Here is a 20,538-nt window from a genome sequence, read left to right on the forward strand (position 1 = left end):
CATGCATGCTCCCCCATGCTAATGTTTGCTTTGCTTATTTACTATCATCCCAAAAATTCCAGAAGACGCTTCAGTGAGAATACACAGTATAAAGATATACAGTGGTAGACACAATTCCTGATGAAAAAATTAAATGGTCTAAAAGGAGGAACTATGAAAATTTGGACAGACACTACAGTGTATTATATCGTATGTTGTTGCATGCTCTTTCTCCATGCCCTGGACTGTTATAAAACTATAAACATGAGCAGTGGCTGCTTATTTTGGCATTCATGCTGGCCTCAGACATTCCCAGGTCTATTCTACTTTCATTTATTGCTTAGATTTTAGAGCAAGGGATCAAGTCCTACAGGTCACCTTTAGGGGCTGAACTGACTCTGTAGTCCTAGAGCTTAACTGACATAAAATGATTACAGATTTATGTTCCCGTAAATATGGTCAAAGTCAATCTCTGAAGGTCTTCTTTTCCTAACTACCCACATGATAGTGGTCTAAGTATGCCAAGAAAATTGAAGAGTGCTTACCGGTGCTGTGAGCAGTAGAGGTTGGAGCCTAAATTGAAAGGAATTTAAAAACCAGAAATGTAACACCCACAGATTTTGTTCTCACTGAATGCCACCAGCCCTAAGGAGCATACAAGCTCTTTATTTTTTGTGTTCAAGCCCAATGACTTTTCTTACAATTTATTTGGCAGCTGAGTGAACAAGAATATTCAACATTTCTTTGCTTTTTTTTTAATTTCTACAAATGCTGTTATCCTCTTGCATGCTTTGCACACATCCAAAATATGTGGAGTCTCACTTCTGGCTAGGATTCTCCCTGCACAGACATAATGATGTAAATCAAGAAGTTATTACCTCTGAAATTGGCTTCTCATAGACGTCTTCCCCTATAGACTTTTCTTGGGCAAGGATGGCATCCCTGTGTAGCACTCGGAGCACGTTCTCTGGAGCTGCAGACCCATAATGAGCTTCTAAAACTTCAGGCTTGGTTTTCTCTGTCTTCAGCATGTGGATCACATCCTCCCTTGCCTGTAACATCACAAATCACTACCATAAGCCAACTTGTTAACCAACAGGGAAAATAGGGGCATTTCATATGTACAGAATCCATACACAAAAATAAAATAAATTAGAAGAATTCCAGGCTGCCAATGCAAATATAAAAACTTTGGGAGATATCAGAGTAAACATGATCTGTGCAATCTGAAATTTTTCCTTGTAGGCATTAATTATTCTATTCCTACCTGCCATTACACTTGAATGCTATAAATTTTCATCTGTGTTGCAACTATAGCCAGGGAATATCATTACTTTTCATCTACTTCATCTTATGCATTGCCTATGCTGCTTCCTGATTGGGGTAAGGAGATGAGTAGAACAAGCCGCACAAGTGGGCTGAATTAATATTTCTCAGAAGTCTGAAATCAAATATTTCCTAATCATTCCCTACCTGACTCTGTGACTAAATATTGTCTTCAAGTAACTTTTAAAATAAAGTGTTCTAACTTTTTTTTATTTAAACAAAACCCTAGAAACTTTGTAGACCCGGGCTAACTGGCATAACTGGTGGCAGACCCAAAGAGGCTGAGCAAACCCTGCTGGCAGGAGAGGAGGGCTGCTGATACTGGAGTGGAGGGCGTACCTGGGAGCAGCGGTGCTCTTGTGGCTGAGGGGAGCACGGGTCCCAGCTTCCCTTCCCTTCCCTGGGTGGGAGCCCCCAGTTTCAGGCAGCACAAGCAGGCATCTGGGCATGATGACACTGCTCTGCAAGGCCACCTGGCTATGAATAAGGGCCATTTTAGGGCTATGCTGCAGACAAATTCTTAATCCTGAGTTCTGTTTCTAATGACACTTGCCAACATCTGTTAAGCCATCTGTAGAATGGGGGCAGGGCACTTGCTTGTCCTTCAAGGCAGGTTTATAAGGCCATGATCCAGGGTGAGGCTGTAAAAGGTACAAATTTTCATTAGGCACAAGGGAGCTCCCGGATTTCCCTGAGACCATTTTGCCCACAAAGCCAAAGGGATGGGGGCAGAAGAGTATGGGCACCAATTTTTCTCTCACCTGCCCTTCCGACTCTCAACCCGTGTTAGCTTGGGAAGCAAATTAAGGGCTAAGGAAAGGTTCAGGTATTTTAAGAAAAATCCCTTACAAATCCTGCCCCTATGTAAGCGATGACTGTTTAGGATTTATGAGCTGACCGATGCTTCATGCTTTTCCACAGTGTTCATAATGGCAGTCCATATTATCCCTGCAGCAAATATTAAATCTTTACCCCCTACCACAGAGGCATCACAACTCTACAAAACCATGTGCTTTTGAAATGAACAAGGAAATAATTTCAGGAAATGGCAAAGACCCTTTAAACTTTTTTTAGTAAAATAGAGTAACATGAAAATAAAACAAAACATGAACTTGAGGCAAAGATCATGCCACCCAGCGGAGAACTAGCCTGGTTATAAACTTCTAGCTGTAGGGGCTTACTCTGTACAACATTTTATAACCTTAAGTAAAAGCTTTGCGCATGTCTGCAAGATACAAAATACAGACCAGAATGGTATTAATGTCGTTTCAGCATGAGTGTGGGAAAGGTGTATCATTCATGGATGTCAAAACTACAAATGAATTATGTGGGCTAGTCCCAAAGAGTGCCAAAAGAGCATGTACACCTCACTATATCATGTCCTGGGAATATGACACTCTCCGTACAGGAAAAATGTTATTTTAGGAAAGTTTTAGACCGGTTTGAGAATATATCATTTTTTATATCCCTGTAAAAATAACAGTTATCTTAGTGTCTTCGTTACTATGAGGCTAATGTTTCTATATTGAAGAAAAAGACCTTAAAAAGCCTAATAGGATATCAGGGGAGTTTGGGGGAATTTATAAATATCCAGATTTTATGACGTGTTGTCTTTGGCCCTTTTAGGAAGAGGGAGTTTTGGGGCCATATTTGTGTCCTGCCCCAGTGAACAAATTTGGTGTCCTGCTGGTGCCTTGCAGCAGGGGCCCCATGCCACAGGTGTGCTCACGGAGAGGGAGAGCGCTGTGCAAAGGGAGCACCGAAAACAGCAGGATGAGGGGGGAGCCCCCTTCTACCCTATGCACCAAGGGCCACAAGCACATGCATGCTGAAACCTCAATTCACTTTGGTCCTGAGCACAGAAAGCCTCAGGCCCCACACACCCTATTCCTCAGGGACAGGCACACCTTGGACCCTAGGCTATTCGGGAGGGGAGGAGGATGAGTTCATTCTCTCCTGAAGCTGTCGGACCCTGGATGGCATAATTAAACATTGACAGGGCCAGGCAGAGCAAACAGAGACAACCTGGACTTCATGATTTAACACTATGACTTGGGAGAGCAAAGACCTGAACTCCAGTCCCTGCAATGGTTATTTAATACAGTAATAGACGATGGAGGGACCAAACACTGCTCTTCCCAGCAAGTGTCCCAGCCCCTGTTCAGCTGTGCACTGCAATGCATGCTTTCCTTCCAGCCTCATTAGTCTTTAATCATTGAATATTAACATGGAGAAACTTTAGCAGGAGAGTCCTGAAATAGCTTACACCTTGCCAGCTAAGAAAGGTTTCTGGAAGCTGTGGGTTTGGGTCCCCTGAGAGTCATAGGGAGCTGAGCCGGGGGAGTGAGAGGTGCTGAACAGGCACCCCAAGCAGGAAAGTAGGTGCCCAAGCTCAGTTCAGAGCTTTGAAGGAACTCCCTATTCATTGCTTCATCCTTAAAAGGAAGCAGTGACACACAGCTCCAGGGGACAGGGCAGGGCTGTTAGCCCTGAAAAACCCTCGCTGCATCCCACAGGGAGGGTACCCAGCCAGGGGCAGGCTGGGTGGCACCATCCCCAGGGCACAGGCAGCTCCCCGCTCACATACCCCTTCTTGGGCACCCTACGCTCTGCAGGCACTCGGGATCTGGATTGCGTTAGCGTGGCAAAGTGCCTTCTGTCTTTTCTGGGCTTGGCCATTGCTCCTATCATTATCTTTTCAAGGGCATCGGCTAATTCACCAAGTACTCTGTTTCCATGGACTTATGATAACAGTTTGTGAAAAGCAAACTAACAAACAGACACTCAGGTTGCTAGGAAGCATTGGAGCAAAAAAGGGGCCTTGTGCTAATAATAAACTGGAGAGAAATTTGCTTTTATTTGGTCAGCAACAAGCCCCAGTATAGGAAGATTCTGAAGTGCAGATAGCTTAGGTCAGAGAGGGGCCCGGGAGACATCCTAACCTCCCATCAGCCTCAGGATTTGCAAACTCCAGTTAGTCTCTCTGAAACTCCTTAGGATAAATGTAGAGGGAAGAAGCTGCAACAGCAGGCCTGTGTAACTTGTGATTTCTTGTTTCCTCCAAATGACTTACTTTCCACTGAAACAACTAGAAGAGATCTCACATGGAGATGTTTTCTTTCAATGTATAGTGACCAACTATCGTTATATTAAACCACAGGATACAGACCATTTTCAGAAAACAAGTCAGAATAATCCTGTAGAGGAACGCTTGGTCTACTTCAACACATGTACATGGATAGAGGTACAAGAGGCTTAAAGTGGTACTTTGATGAGAGAGAGTATTCAGGTATGAGACCACATATTGCAACAGCTTGTAACACAATGAAGCCTATTTGCATAAGTCCAGAAGACTGCAGTTAGTCCGAGAAGCTCTTTAAAGTCAATATATAGAATTTAGAAAACATATACCTTTACTTTCATTGTTTTTTTCATTACTTAAAGTGTCGTACAGAAAACTCCAAGCTAACTTTCTGTCTACACTGTTCAGATTGTGGGTTCTCAAAAATAAACAGACTTTTCTGTTAATAAGGTGCTGTGATGAGTTCCCCCAAGCCTTCTCTTCTTGAGGGAGAAAAGACCTAACTCCTTCAGTCTTTCCTCACAGAGCAGGTTCTCCAGCCCTTTGATCATCTTCATGGCCCTCCTTTGGACCTTCCCCAGTCTGTCTGCATCTTTGTTGAATTGTGGGGACCAGAACTGGACACAGTAATCAGTCAACTCCTTTGGCTGTCCCTGCTGAAAGAGGAACTGCAAAGTTGAACTGTATCTAAGCCTCATTTTATGCTTACTGGAGCTGCCAAAATCTAAAGGCTGCTCACCTGAGATCTCGAGTACATCCATGGAGGGGCTGAAGTGCCATGGAGGACTGCTGTCCCACACAGCTTCGCCTGCTCTCCTTTCCCTCCTCTCTACTATGCAGTGATTAGTGCACTTACTTAAGATGTGGGGTCTGCGTTTCTACCTGGGAAATATGAATTGCCAAAGACAATGCTCCCCCCCCCTCAGGAGTGCATGCTTGCTGCCCAGCTGGAAGGCTGATGTGAGACCACTCTTTACAGGGTTACCCTGAAATACTAATTTTTTGTCAGAATAAAAGAGAAGGGCTTTCTTTTACCCACTGGCTTCAGCAGAGCAGGGGTCTGAGTTCCAAACCTCGCTTTACTACGTGCCTAGTAAAATATTTAAGTGATATAGAAAGGATGTAAAGAGGTCCTTGCATAAAATTGAAACCATTTAGAAAACAATAGCATGACTCTGCTGCTTGTAAAAGGGGACCGGCAGCCTAGCAACCAAATTCTTGGTCAACGGAAAGACTGTTACACAAGCCCAGCGTTCGGACGTGCTTCCTCCTTGTGCCCTGCCCCGCCAATTTACCACAGCCCTCTCTCCCCATTCCCACAGTCTTTGGCCTCTTCCGTGAGACTGTTAACAAAACTCAGCACCCACTAAACGGGGAATTTTTGCCACAGCCCATTTGTCACCTGGGAAATGGGACTGAGCTGATCAAACTCCCTTCATGTAAGGCATCTAGTAAATCGGAAAAAAATTCCAGTTGTATTCAAGATGGGCTGAATGGAGTCAAAGTAATCACTGTCAGCTGAGAGTAAAATCCAAATCAAGATCCTTTGCCAGTACATCTCCTAAACTCTTCTTCTGAATTTTGTGTGTAAGTAGCCTTCCTGCAAAGTCATAGTGTGCCTCTCTCAAAATCAGTTACCAGTAACTATTTCCTTCATAGCTCCATGCTTGGAGCCATCTAAAAGGCATCTAATTACTTCAGAGCAATCTAAATATTTCAATAACATGATGACAATCTGCTCAATTAATTGAAAGACGTTTTGAAAATTCGGGAGAGGGAGTACTATTTACAGAGAATAGACTTATGTAATATTTGGAAGATCTGATATTTCCAGCTTTTGACTATTTCTTTTCTAGGTATCATGGCACTTTGTTATGCCTGCACAAGTGAAAGCACCAAGTAATAGAGGTTTTATGTTTATGGAGTTATATTTTTTCTTGCCAGTGATTAATGGCAAGAAATAACTATCAAACCACAAACAGGAACCTTTATTTCTACTTGTGGTGTTGTCACTTGCATTTCACACAGTTCAGGATATTTATAGTGCAACAGCTGCTCTGTACTGCATTAGAAACTAGATAAGGTCACAGGTTGTCCATGTAATGTTGTGGTCTTACGAGTGGCTGATTTCCTAAATTCCAGTAGACTTTGCAAAAGTTTCACCCAGAGCTAACATCACAACCAAGGCATCCTTCTGAAGGAGATCAGGGGGATGTTCTCACAATGCTTTTAGTGCTATCAGGACAAGCTGTGTCGCTGCCAAGGCAGAAATAGTCTTGTCTCTGAAAATTCCCATTAGAGACCTCAGAGGGTGAATACTGTGTGTTAGTTTAGTTTACTTTAATGAAGAAAGCATCTTTAGGCAGGTGTACTTGAAAAACTGCAGCTGCAAAACTTTCTTAACGCTAATCCACTTATCCATGTTTAAAAAATCCATCTTTTCTTACCTTAGGAGGAAATTCAAATAATTGAAAGCACACTTTCTTCATTTTGTATCATGATACTATGAATATGAATAAAGAAAGGAATAAAAATTACCCCTGCCTACTGGAATGACTCTTTCGTTAAAGTTCTGATTCCTCAGGCTATCCCTACATACTCCTACAAGGTCTGGGTAGTAATTTGTCCCCCAGGTCAGATGTACTCAGTGTACAAAGCATGCTTCAAAGCTGGTAAGTTAGTTGCTCTACTGCATATTGCATCGTACGAAGCTCCTTTTACTAAAAACTCAAGAAATATTTTTCTCTCCTCTATTAGACATCTGAAGTAGCCTTGTTTATATCACTCAGTGATTCCAGCCGTGCAAAATGCTGGCTAATGACATGTATACATAGTTTTTCTTGCAAGAAAGACTATGTACAGCAAAGTTTTTTTTCTTGCCTTTCATCTTAGCTTAATTTCCTAATAGTTGAAACGGTGGAGTTCACTTGCACTAATTTCCTTTAACATTTCTGGACCCAGGTCTAAGTATGTGATTTACTTTGGAGGTAAAGTGATGACTTCAGTGATAAAAGTAACCATCAGTGGTTTTGTACAAAAGTTTAGTGAAATATGTAAAGAAATGCAAGTGATCCCTCATGACTCTGGGGATATGAAAGAGAATTGTTCTGTCTCCTCCACACCATGCAGAACATTCTGGCCTTGTATGAAGCCTTTGGAGCTATACAGTGTATTTAATTTTGTTTCGCGTTATCTTACAGTGATAACACAGAAGGTCCTTTTAAAATCAATACTGAAGGAGAGGCACATGATAGACCAGTTCATCCATTGCACAAACCCTCTGAAGTGGCTCCAGAAGAATTACATCAGAGATTAATTTGGCCTCTTATGTTTAAAAAAGTCCACACTAAAGATTGCAGAGCTGGGAAGAAGCAGCACGGAGCAATGTATTACTTCTTACAGCAAGCTTCGAAACAGATCAAATGAGCACTAGAGGACATCTGTCTGTTATTTCCTGCCCACACAGCTTTGTTCTGCTTTATTGCCAGAGAGCTCCATGGATGATGTCACTTTTTTTTCTGAAGAAAACAGGCCACCAGAGCCTTTCACTGACATAATTAATTATCTGTAGTCTGGGTCACAGCCAGAAAATTCCCATGGCAAGGCCCCGAGAAGTATTAACTCCACACTGCTTGATGTTTTCAGAATTATTAGGGTCTGGGATATCCTGTCTTGTCTTTTCACACTGAAAGAGTTCTTTGCTCGATATTGCTGAACCACGGGGCAGTTACTGCAGCATATAGAATTACAGTGTCATGATCCAGTCAGCACAGAGAGACCAATGCAAGGGGTGACTGTCAGTTATGTGCACGATTCTGCATGTTGGGGTATGCTTTACATGCTTCATCAATGCATCACAATGGCTAAACCCGCTGTTTTGGGTTTGCTGTATCCAGTCACGTAGTTTACATCTCGGCCAACATTAACCGTATAATAACATTTTGCACATGACCTGAAGCCTGCCAGCAAGCAGAGACCACAGATTTAGCCAACTAGACAGCAGAGAGAGGAAGGAGCATCTGTTAAAACACCTTTTTGGACACCTGAGCAGGAAGAATCATTAACAACAACGCATGAATGACTGTATTCACAGTACAGGTGTGGTATGTGGCTGCGCAATGCACTGTGCATCCCAACAAATGAGGTAGTTAACAAGGCAACTTTAGGTCTTTTCTCCACAGTGCTTGAAAAGGCAGAGAGCTCCCCGGTTCAGGTACTTCAAATCAAACATGAAAACCCAAATAACTAAGTCCCCTTTCTGGTTTATTCATGCCAAGGAAATGATCTGCCGCTTTCCATGTCCCAGGTAAATGGCCAATCATAAGCTACTATAGGAGTACAGGAAGTCACTAAAATTGCAGCACATTTCCCACACATTGAGGTGTTTTTATATTGCTGGAGTCATGTAGTAAGTTGCCGTGTTCCTTTTGTAACCACAACTTATTTTGTGATGAGTTAGCACCTCTATAAGAAGAAAAAAAAGATGACTAATGAAAGGGTAATAACAGAAAAAGCATTTATTTTCCTCTTTCTTGTGTTATCATCTGCCCCTTAATCTTATGTTAACTGGTCTGGACCAAGACTCAAGAGATCCACGCTCTGTTCATGGACCTCTTTCTTGTGCTTCACACATAAAATTAACCTCACCATGCTCCAATATCCATTCCATAAAAAGAATAATACTTTCCAGGAATGCCGTGAGATTCAATTTATAAGTACATATAAGATCTACGTACTAATGCTATGAATACTACAGAAAATATGGCACTCTCACATCAGTATAGTTGTTCTCTGGTTCATTTTCCCCCATTCATTATATTCTTTTATTTCCTCCATGTTTATGTACTTCTATACTATCACCCAATTTGTTGAAATCCATTGGAAACTAAAAAGTGTCTTCATTACACATGCAACTCAGGTTGCCTAAGTCGCTCTTTGAAAGTACTTCATTGACTGTGTAAGGGACTGAAGCATCTGAAATGAGGTGCTCTGACCTGAACCTCAGGGATGCACTTGAAGCTGCTGGCATAAGTAACCTCTCTCCAAGAGAAACAAGCCTGCCTAGGTATTTTTTTCCCGCAGTGATCAGGCTGCCTTCTGGGAGAAATGAGCACGCATAGAGTGGGACGGAGCGAGAGACAAGCTGGTGCCAGTGGGACCATAACTGTCAGGATGGTGAAGCTTGGAGGAGATCCTTCTGCCTCCTCTGCGTAACTCATGAGCATAACTCAGACTGGGATACCAACAGACATGTGTATACAAGTGTAATAAACTGTATACACAATTTTCTCTTGTCCAAGTATTTTGTTGGCTTCAACAAGCTGTTTTCCAGTGTTCTGTGCTACATGGATGTGCATCCAAGTTACTGATGACTGATGAATGGACAAGAACAGTAGGACAGCATTACCGTGAGCGCTTAGCAGCATAGCCAATTATCTGAATGGAGGAGTTGTCAGAAGCAGCCAGGGAAGTGGTGTGAACTCTTAGAGTGAAGTAACTTATGGAGGGCGGGCAACAAATGGTGCGGAGCAAGAGCTCCTGGCCATGCCCACGATCCCCTCACAGCCTCCTGCTGTCTCCAAAACCCCCCTGATCCTCCTCAATGTCTGTCCTTCCCCTCGTCCTCCCCAAGCCCCTCTTGGGCATCCTGTGCCCTCTCTATTCTCCCATTGAATTCCCGGGAACAACTCTGAAGCCCTTCAAAATGCCATTTTGCCTACTGAGACTGCCTGAGCCAATACTGGGGAAATGGGTTTTCATTATGATGCTGACTGCATCAATACTTCTGTTTCTAACTTGTTTAAACTTGCAGGTGACAAATGCCTGGAAGTTACTACGCAACTGTACTTGGGTTAGTCAGTTCCACTCATTTTGCTGGCACGGAAGAATTGGTGCTTTTTTTTGTTTTTCAAAGAAAAAACAGTCATTTCCAGGATAAGAAAGACTTCACTTGCAAAATCCAAACCACTCCTCTCTTAGGAAAGGACTTCCCTTCATAGTGTTTCAGCAGTGCATCATTTTGTGTGCTGCATGTGCACAGCCCTCAGAAATAAGTCACTGAGCTCATTTTATTTTGGACATCATGCAAAATTCTACACTGAAGCCAGTAACTTTGTAAAGATGTGGCAAAACACAGGATGTTCAGTAGGGCAAGCAGTTTTCTATGTGAAAATGTTACATTTCTCTCATTTTAGTCAACCAATAGGTGGAGCCTTTAACCCTAGAAACAAGACATTTTCTCAGATAGCCATGTTCTCACAATTATTATATAAAGAATCATAGGATAGAATCATAGAATCATTTAGGTTGGAAAAGACCTTTAAGATCCTCAAGTCCAATGTTAACCCAGCACTGCCAGGTCCACTGCTAAACTATGTCCCTAAGCACCACATCTACACATCTCTTAAATACCTCCAGGGATGGTGACTCAACCACTTCCCTGGGCAGCCTGTTCCAATGCCTGACAACCCTTTTGGTGAAGACATTTTTCCTAATATCCAATCTAAACCTCCCCTGGCACAACTTGAGGCCATTTCCCCTTGTCCTATCACTTGTTACTTGGGCGGAGAGACCGATGCCCACACCAAGTACAGTTTGCATGTATTGCATGAATCACATGCAGGTAAATGCTATAACAGATAAAAATACTTGTGCACATACTTTAAAAATCCAAGAATTTATATATAATTTATAAAATTATCATAGCATAACATAGATGTGATTCAGAACAGAAATCTTACAGATAAAGCTGCATGAACGTCCCAGTCAAACTGTGCCTTTCTCGGGACCAACGGATTTCACCCCACAGGTTCAACACTCAGCTTGCTGTCAAGTTTTTTCCCAATTACTGTCCCATCCAGTGTGATATGGTCTCTCCGCAGGGCTTCAACTCTGCCCTGCAGCTGTGCATCATAAAGCACCCTTAACAGAAGGTGTTAAAGGTGTTTTAAGGCCTGATGGCAGTGCTTCTGTGGTGTGTGGGAGAGGGAGACTGAGGACAGGACCCTGTGGTTTTGGTGGCCAATGTCCAGCACTCACCAAAGGGCACATGTGAGTGGGCATGTGCCCTGCTGAAAGACTTATATTTGCTTTTATTAAAGCTCGTTTTGGATGGAAAATAATCCATTTTACTCTCAAGAACTTATCTGATCCTCGGCTGGAGAACAGGATACACAAACTTAATAAATACACAACTGGGACAGCAAAGTTAATAAGAACAGACTCAGCTACGACTGCAATGTTAAATTAACAACTGATGACTCAGAATTCTCGTCAACATTATGACACATAAGACATATGCTCATTGCAAGCTCTCCCAAGAATCCCAGATATTTTAAAGCTAGAGAGTCCATGCATCTAGCATTTATTACAAAATTATTTGCCATGTCCTCTCCCACAGAGTGAGACTTCTCTCAAGAAAATGAGAAAAGATACAAGCTTTCTCATTACTGTTGTACCGAGTATAAGATTTCTATTAAGTAAATGAAAAAAAGAGGAGTAAAATTACATCAGTTGATTAAAATTATTTTTAAAAGATTGCAAAGAAGGATCAGTTAAAGACACTGATCCCAATGGGAACAAGACCAAAATGTAAAAGTGGATCGGGGCGGTCCTTACTGTTCTTTTTTGGACAGAAGACGAAGAATTTTTGGAAAAAACCCTCATATATGGTTTTTTTTCATACTGCTCATACCCTTCCCTCCACTCTAGACAAAATGTTGAATGGATCAGAGACACCTGCCAATTATTTTTCTCTCTTCTGACCCTCCAAGCCTAAATAACATGATAGAGGTAGCTCTGTCAAGTACAGCTCAGGCATTAACAGAGAAAAATGTTAAAATGTCTTTGTGGAAGAAGTTTTCAGCCTACAGCTGTCTAGTGACAGTGACATTTTATTGAGGATAATTACTTTGAAAAACATATAATTCTTAAGCTATTTTACCAAAGAGATGGCTATCATCGCTATGGTTTATAGTGCCTCTGCCCTTAATTTCAGAGGGAGCAGGAAATTGCCTGAATAGCACAATTTAGCTATATTTCAGTATACTGTCTTACCATTTTTTTTCCCTCTTATAAAACAGCATGGTTCTATTTTAAAATGCATGATTCTAGGACTTGCTAGACAAGCCCTGCTTACCTCCCATGGTATCTCGTGCACTTTGCACAGCAATGATTGCAAGCTACAGAAAAAACAGTATTCTGGACAAAATTAATCTCTGGTTATAAATTCTTCAATGAAAATAGAAGAGAGCATCTGTGGTCTGAAGTCTATCCTAACTTAATTTTTTTTGCCCTACAAAAGCCTGTTTCACCAGGAAAACACAAACAAACCAGGGGTTAGTCAGAGGGAAGAGAATTTTTTAACTTATTGTACTGATATTCTTATACCAGATGTTTTTAGAGATTTTTTTTAAAAGCTTTCATTTGCTACAGTGTGGATACCATCTTTGTCTTCATTGTCTTGCTTTTTCTATGTCCCCTTTCCCTGTCTCTAGCTTGGCTTCATTTATCACTGTTGTATTCCCCCTTTCCTTACACTCTTTTTCTTCTGTTGCCCAACCTCTTTCCTCTCATTCCATTCTCCTTAAGTCACCTCTCCCTCCTCACATTAACCCTATCTTCTCTTTTTCCCTCTAGCTCTGTACATGCCAAGGTCTTTCTCTCACGAATTTGAATTTCATCTCTATGACATGCTCACAAAATCCTAAACTATTACAATCCAATTAACAAGACTTCACAGTTATAAACACTTATGCAAAGCTACTCTACAAGCAGTTTTCTCCGGCTTTACCCATTGTTTCCACTCTGGCTCCTATTCAGCTTCTCAAACTGTGAGATATTGCTAATGACCTTCTCTTCATTCTGTTAGGTACTCTTTCCTCCAGTGCAGAGGACCGACAAGTGATGGGAAGGCCAAGTAAAGCCATGTCAGCAGAGAAAGGGAAGTATTAAATGCAATGTACAAGGTACCAGTGAGCAGTCCCAGCTACAAATGTTAAGATGAACCCAGGGTGTAACAAGTGCTGATCAATGGGTGGTGGACGATGTTGCTAGAGGAAGCTAAAAGGACGTGGCAGGGCTAGCACAGCAAAACAAATGCTCAGAGAGTGTGAGACTGCTGTTCACGAACACATCAGGGATTAAACAGTTGGGAAAGGTAGGGTCTTCAAAGCATGATCAGTGTATAACACACTTTCATAAAGGTTTCACTAGGCATAATTACAATTGCATTAGAAATGAAAAGAAATAAATTTTCTAAATGTTAAAGCTTTTCAGTTCTGGAACTATTTTCCAATAGGAGTAGTCAAGGCAAACAACCTACCTAGTCTTAAAACACAGCTTGATAAATTCATGACAAAGGTTAAATGAAGCACTTGCCTAAAGAATTAGCTGCTGGGACTTGATTTACAGCAGATCTTCTAGAGTTTTATGTCCAGGATTCTCAGGAAAATGGGTCAGTGAATATATCTGCAGTATGAGGATGAGGAATTGACAAAAAGGTAGAATAGGGAAAAAGGTCACAACTAGAGAAATAAAAGAGAAGGTAAGGAAAGCTGAAGAAAGAGGAAAAGTTAGATCTTGGGAAAGAGAACAGAACAGAATCATTATAGAATAGAATGTATTAATAAAATATGTAGCTATACAAAAAGGAAAGAAAGTAGAAAGTAGAAAAATGGAAACAGTAAACAATTTTCCTTTCCCCCTTTACATTTAGAAAGCTTAGCTCTCTAATAGAAAGACAGATGGTAAAATACCAAAATACCAAAACCCCAAAATATTGCACGAGAACACAATATGTAGTATATCACCTGTACCCCTGTGGTACATTTGATGTTTGGTACCAAATACAGTACATTTTTATCTGAGTTTGTTAAGAGAGAGAGTTTTCCTCATTGCAGGACGTACAGCCACTGGTATCTAAGTGCTTCCCAAGGATCCTACCAGAGAGAACAAAACACAAAGCCCTCACCTACCTCTGCCAACCTGATACACCCAGGTCAAGAAGAAAGTCTTGCAGCCCACCTGAAGGTGAGCTCCTCCTGGCTCTGTTGGATGAGAGAGCTTCTTCCCCCCACAGTTGCCCCATTTCAACCACCTGGAACCAGCCCCCCATACCTGCCCCATCCTGCAGCTGATGAAGCCACCAGTGCAATCTGCAGTTTGGTAATCAGTGGCACAAATGCAGTTAACCTACTAACCTCAGTCTTAATCCTGGAATGATGTTTTCACTAGCAACCTCATCAGAGAGACCAAATCAAACTGGACATGACGAGAAGTGTTGGCTTCAGGCCAGGACCAGAGATATAGGGGGAGAACCCCTTGCCATGCGGTGCATTGACTGCTGCTCCCCTGGCAAGGGGAGACATCCTTCCCAGGGAGTTATCTCTCTGGCACCTTGTGTAAGTACTTAAATGAATGATTAAATGCAGTCTTAAATAAATACAGATTAAAGGAAAGTTTTTCTTTGACAGTAGAGTAATTTGGTCTCCCCCCTTGAAGGGGGGATCTTAGGCAAATAGGTTTACCTCTGACTATCTGCCACACAGTGTTTCCTTTCAAAAGTCAGTCCAAACTCAGTGTTATATTAGACCATTTGGAAATCTGAAGACTTCTCAGGAATTGTGGCTTGTGATTAATCTATATCTAACTCGTATTTTATACATACTGTTCTCCAAGACATCACATTTCACATATTGCCCATCCACCTTCTCAGGCCTGCAGCAGAAGAAATGTACAGCTGATATCTTAATACATATTTCATTTACATTCCACACCACTGCCCAGCTCTGAGGAGCAAAACTCTGCTCCTCCACAGCACCAGGCCCTCAGGAAGCACTTCCTTCTGCCCAAAATGGTGCGAGGGACCTCAACAGGAATGGGTGGCTGAGCTGCAGGGAATGAATGCCATTTCTGCACTTCAGAAACACAGTAAAACATGGGCTATAATAAAGGTCTCGAGTGAAAAAGTTACTCCTATTTGAATTGGTATGAAATATAGGAAACTGTCGCCCACGCTTAAATTGTCATCTGGCAATAGGCACAGAACCTGGCTAAGAAATTATTTTTCTTGAAAAACCCAATGATTTGTAGTGGGATGCTGTCTGCGTAAATGAACTTTTATTATTGTGGGTTTTTTTTTCCAAACACGCACTAGAAAAGTGAATGGTAAACATGTATGAATACTGCTCTTCATTTCCTTTCAGGCTCTTAATCAGGAAATGTTGAAAATCAGTGTTGATATTGCTGGAGATTAATGGCTTCTGCTCAGAAAGTGTACAGGGAATATATTCCTGCCAGGACAAATACATAGGCTGTTAGACAAAAATCTGTGAACCACAGACAGGATTATACCGTTGTTGTAAAGATGCGCGCTGTGTTGCTCTGTAATTAATAATATTCACATGTTGGTTTGACTAAAATCATTGTAATTACCAGGGAAATTAATACTGTCCCTTCATGGTCCTATTTATTCTACTGGTGTTTGAAGTTTTGTTTTCAAATCAGTTTTGCAGTATTTAAAAATTGGATTTTTTTTTTCAGGTATAGGAAGAAATCCTTCATGGATTTTTTTGTCCCTGCATATTCAATATGTGTTTAAAGGCCATGAAATCACTGCTTTTTTATATGAACAGTATGATCTCAAAAGGGAAAAGACACTCTACTGAGCTATAAGGCCTTTAAAATCAATTCCTGTCATCAGTTCATTTGTTTCTCACTCTCCTTCAGAGAGATTGCACTTAAGAGCTCTCCTGCCATGTGTATTGGGATATATTTTGATCGCTGCAGCTTTTGTATACTTCTTCTCCTGTTTTGTTTTCTTACAAAATAAGGCCTAGGCTACGGTCCCCTCAGCCCTTTATGAAAACCTTTCCTTCTCTGTATTCAGGAAGTACACAGGGCCCAGCAGGAAATCTGACGACAGGCAAAGCCGAGTCCAACTTGGACCTAGAAGCTACAGCTGAGGCAAGCTACCTGAGGTCATTACAATTTAAAAAAAAAAAAAAAAAAAGGAAGACACAAACAGCACTGCTAGGGCATGTCTCCACAGTTTACTGGCACATTCACCTTGAAAATGAAGATCTGGGAGGTCAGGTCCCAAAGTAAGGAATCAAAAGTGATCCTGACAACAACATGGCATGGGTCTATGTTTGCTATATTGTTAGATTGTGTGAATAGTGAACTAAGCACATGAAGGATATGTATACATTGCCAGTTTACCCTGCTAACCTCATGGTTGTCATGACCAGATTACTTCCCGTGGCTGAGCTCGCTGTTTCAGGTTTACAAGGCAGCGTTACCCTGCTTTGTGTTCAGTAGTGCAGACATAGGGTCTGTCCTACTTGTGGCTGCTGAGTAGACAGTAATGGTATTTTATCTCGCTTTTTTCTTCAAAAGATATTGGATCTCCCTACAGCTACAGGCTGCTGTTATTCTCAAAACAAAAATCTTCTTACATATGCCTATATAATGTTTGCTTTGCCAGTATTGAAATGGCTTCAAAATACACCCACAGTCTGATTTGTCAGTCCAACAAAACGCCAGCCAGCCACCAGAGATGTCCGAACAGATCTGAAAATGAAAAGCCACAAAATGACTCAGTGCATTAGGTCACTGTAACAGCCAGGAGGTAATACCAGAGTGTTTACTTTGGCTGGAGTCTTCCTTGGCTCATCTTCATCTGTAGTGTCAAAGTCAGGCTCTCATCTCAAGCCAAAGTGCCGTAGCTTGCCCACTTCAGTAACGGGTCAACACAGGTACCAGGTAAATAACTAACTCAAACGGTGGTGTTTTAAATTAAATGAAATTTAAAACTCCTCTGGATTAAAAAGAATTAAGATTCTCTTCCCTGCCTAGCAGTAGGGAGCAGAAGAACAGACACAGCGTGTCTGCCCTCACAGTCCTCCCATGGTGCCAGAAACCTTTAGCAGTGCCTAAACACCTCTGTGGGGTCTGTATATATTAATATCCCTAAAAGTATTGTCCAGGGCAATAGGATTATCATCTTGGTGAGGATTTTCAGCCCATATTACAATGCAGATGGCAGCTATCCATCCCCACCATACCCATAGGGATAATGAGAATATGGGCAGTCCTTTAAAGGTTGTGTAACTCCTCTACGAAGTAAAAGGCTATGGTGAAGAGCCACATTTCCGTGTATTGAACAGAATAATTACTCAGAGATGAGAATAAAGACCACATTTATTGCCACCCAGGAAACATCAGTAACTTTCTTCACCTTCCCTTTCCAGACCGCAAAGGTGACTTCATGGTAAATCTTTCTGAACAACATGAGCATGATGCATTTCTAATGAGGTTTGGCTCTATTCACCACTGAAGCTGCAGGCTAGCTCCATCTTCTAGGAAATTATATACACAAGTTTTTGTATAAATTAAAATGAAGTGCTATAAATATGGACACTGTTCTGTAATGAGAAAAGATTTTTTCCTTTGCAAAATTGCATTCAATAGATTTTCTTGGTTATTTCCCCTGTTTTTCACTGCAAAATGACCATTCTCTGTCTTTCTGACAAAATTGCTTACTTTGAATGCATATTTCCTGAAACTTGAAAGTACTTTCTGATGAACTGTAGGTGAATTATGTATGGGAAGAGTGATACTTAATAAGACGAAACCTCAGCATTGTGGTAATGGTGCAAGTCAGGTGACTCATATACCAAAGAAATTAACTGATTAATTCCAAAATAATTGCTTCTTTTAATCAGGTAGGATGGCAAGAAGTCCAATATTAAAGTAAAAACGTTATGAATGTGGGTTTTGGGGAAAAAGTAAAGCCTTATATGAAATGCTAAATATTCATGGTTAACTAGAATAAAGGGATTGAGACGTAAAATATTTTCACACAGGTTGGGCAGCGTTTTCCTGTTTGTCCATGGATTCAGTAAAAAATATCATTAAAGTGCAAACAAAAGAATATATAAATTTGGCAAGCAGTTCTGCCACAAAAGGGGGTAAGTTTTGAAGAATCAGAAGTCTTCCTATATTGACTTTTTTAAATACCATGTTTCAGCTCTTTATTTTGAAATTGTGTTTTTCCTGAAGGCTGACACTCCTGAGAGCTTAGTGATTTATTAGCGACTAAGAGAATCCTCAAAACTGGATGGAAATTTGGGGAGTGTGAGTTAAGCACAAAAGCAGGCTGTCTGCCATCAAGGACTTATTACTGGGATGAATAAACATGCAAATCAGGACAACTGAGAAGACTTTCAAGCGAGCAGTACACCAAGAAATAAAACTAGTGGGCCTTTGCAAGGCAGAGAATGAGCGGAGTGCTGGAGGCCAGACAGGACAGGCAGAGCTTTGGCTGAGCCCTGAGCAACATTTGAATATGCAGAAGGGTCATCTTAAATCCTTTTTTCAGTATTAGCGACTTGCAGATCTGTCCCTGTATTTTCTTGCCATTTTCCAAACTGATTCGCCTGCGGTTGTTTTCTGCCTCTTTTTAAATGTTCAAGACTTTCAGATCCCGCTTTCTTTGTCAATTCTGACAGGTGTTTAGAATTTCTTTTGATTTTGTAGATGCAGACAGAGATAGTAAATAAAACAGTACTTAAAACTACGACTATCCTGTTAAACACCAACTAACACTGCTCTCTTCTTATGGTCCTTTGCCTTAAATTTGCATGTCACTGTCAGTTGAGCCCTGTGCATCTTGAACAACCTAAAAATAAATAGATACAAGGAAAATATAGTAAAAAAGATGTTTGATTTACCTGCAGTTCTCCTTCCATTATACTGAGGAGTTTTATCAAGTCCTCTTTTGAAAGCTCTATGGACTTCTTGTTCTTTCGTTCAGTAGGTCCAGGTGATTTTGAGTGCCGTTTGACAGTTGCTGAAACCATGACCTCATCTTCCTTGCGATGAGGTTTGTTCTTTTTCTTGGCATCCTCCTGAAGTTTTTCATTCTCTGCATGGTTGATGACAGGTTTGGAACTGGAGAAGTGCCCGTTAGACGAGCTTTCTCCACCTTGGTTTCGGGATCTCATCCCTACCTAGAAAGAAACAAACAAAGATATATTTATAAACAAAATTACTTACAAAAAGCCACAGTGGAAATACTGCCTTTTGGAAGAACAATAATCTTCTAAAAACTGAAACGTACTGTCATGCTCAAGAGACAGCAGTAGAAAGCTCAACCATCTCAACAACTCTGTGTGTGGCAGACAGTGAATCCAGGGCATAAATTAAAAATTTAACAGAGTCGTAAAGTAAGGGTAACCATCTTTTTCAGCGTGCCAAGAGCATGCTAATTTGAGTTTAAATGTACAGAACTTAAAAGTGTTGCAGGAAAATGATAAAGAACATTTTCCAATGTTCCCTTTCCTTCGGTCAACACTTTGATCATTCACAATTCATCACTACAAAACAAAGCAGGCTGTTAAGCAGATCTTATTTGAATATGAGGTTTACTTGAGAGTCAGGAATGCAATTACATTTTAGAAAAGCATATTCCTTGAGTATAAATTCTCTATGAAGGTGGAGTGACAATGCATGCAAATAAAGGTCACTCTATAGTTTCCCTGAGTGAAGCAACGGTTTCATTCCAGGTAACCAAGAAAAATGGGGAATGCAGACTAAATCAAGCGGTAATCTCCATCTTAAGCTAAATACTGCATGAGATTATTACACAGTAAGTGCTATAAATGAAAGTTGAAAAGAAGTTTGAAAAAAGAGCACAGAAACCACTAAGGAAACCACTAAGAGGTAAAAGGGCAAGATCAATGCAAGTCCTTCCAGAAGAATCAGGGCTTCTCCAAAATGTCAGGTCATAGTTATTGAACGCTCACATCTCTGCCCTCTTAAGCACCTACACTGCACATTTAGACTATGTCTATCCTTGGAAATTAAACAGTGACAGCAAATGTTTCTGAGCTCTGGCACTTGACCTACTGTATTGCTAAATCTTAGCACACTCCTTGGCACACTTCTGGTCCAGGCAAACAACCACTCTCTCAAACAGTTCCTGGGCACAATTCAGGAATTAACCCAGGCCCAGGTCCAGATGCAGCTGCACTGTTCTGGAAAAGAAAGAAGTTCAGTAGTATGAGCATGGCTGGATTGTGCTATTTGACCCCAGGGACATAATAGGGGCCCCGGGACTGTTTAGTTTACAAGTAACATAGCTTTGGTGT

At 41.2% G+C, this 20,538-nt stretch overlaps 1 protein-coding gene across 3 annotated transcripts in view; it reads right to left on the reverse strand.

The window, feature by feature from the left end:
* Positions 1-20,538, reverse strand: part of FILIP1 (filamin A interacting protein 1) — a 109,125-nt gene that overhangs the window by 45,617 nt on the left and 42,970 nt on the right. For all 3 annotated transcript variants that reach the window (XM_075087107.1, XM_075087105.1, XM_075087106.1), the window contains 2 exons: positions 19,120-19,398; positions 858-1,031 (listed from right to left, as the gene is read on the reverse strand). In XM_075087107.1, coding sequence (XP_074943208.1) covers positions 858-1,031; positions 19,120-19,392 — 447 coding nt within the window. In that variant the 5' untranslated portion in view covers positions 19,393-19,398. The remainder of the gene's footprint in view (positions 1-857; positions 1,032-19,119; positions 19,399-20,538) is intronic.

Source organism: Phalacrocorax aristotelis, chromosome 3 (assembly GCF_949628215.1).
Source record: "Phalacrocorax aristotelis chromosome 3, bGulAri2.1, whole genome shotgun sequence".
Lineage (NCBI taxonomy): Eukaryota > Metazoa > Chordata > Aves > Suliformes > Phalacrocoracidae > Phalacrocorax > Phalacrocorax aristotelis.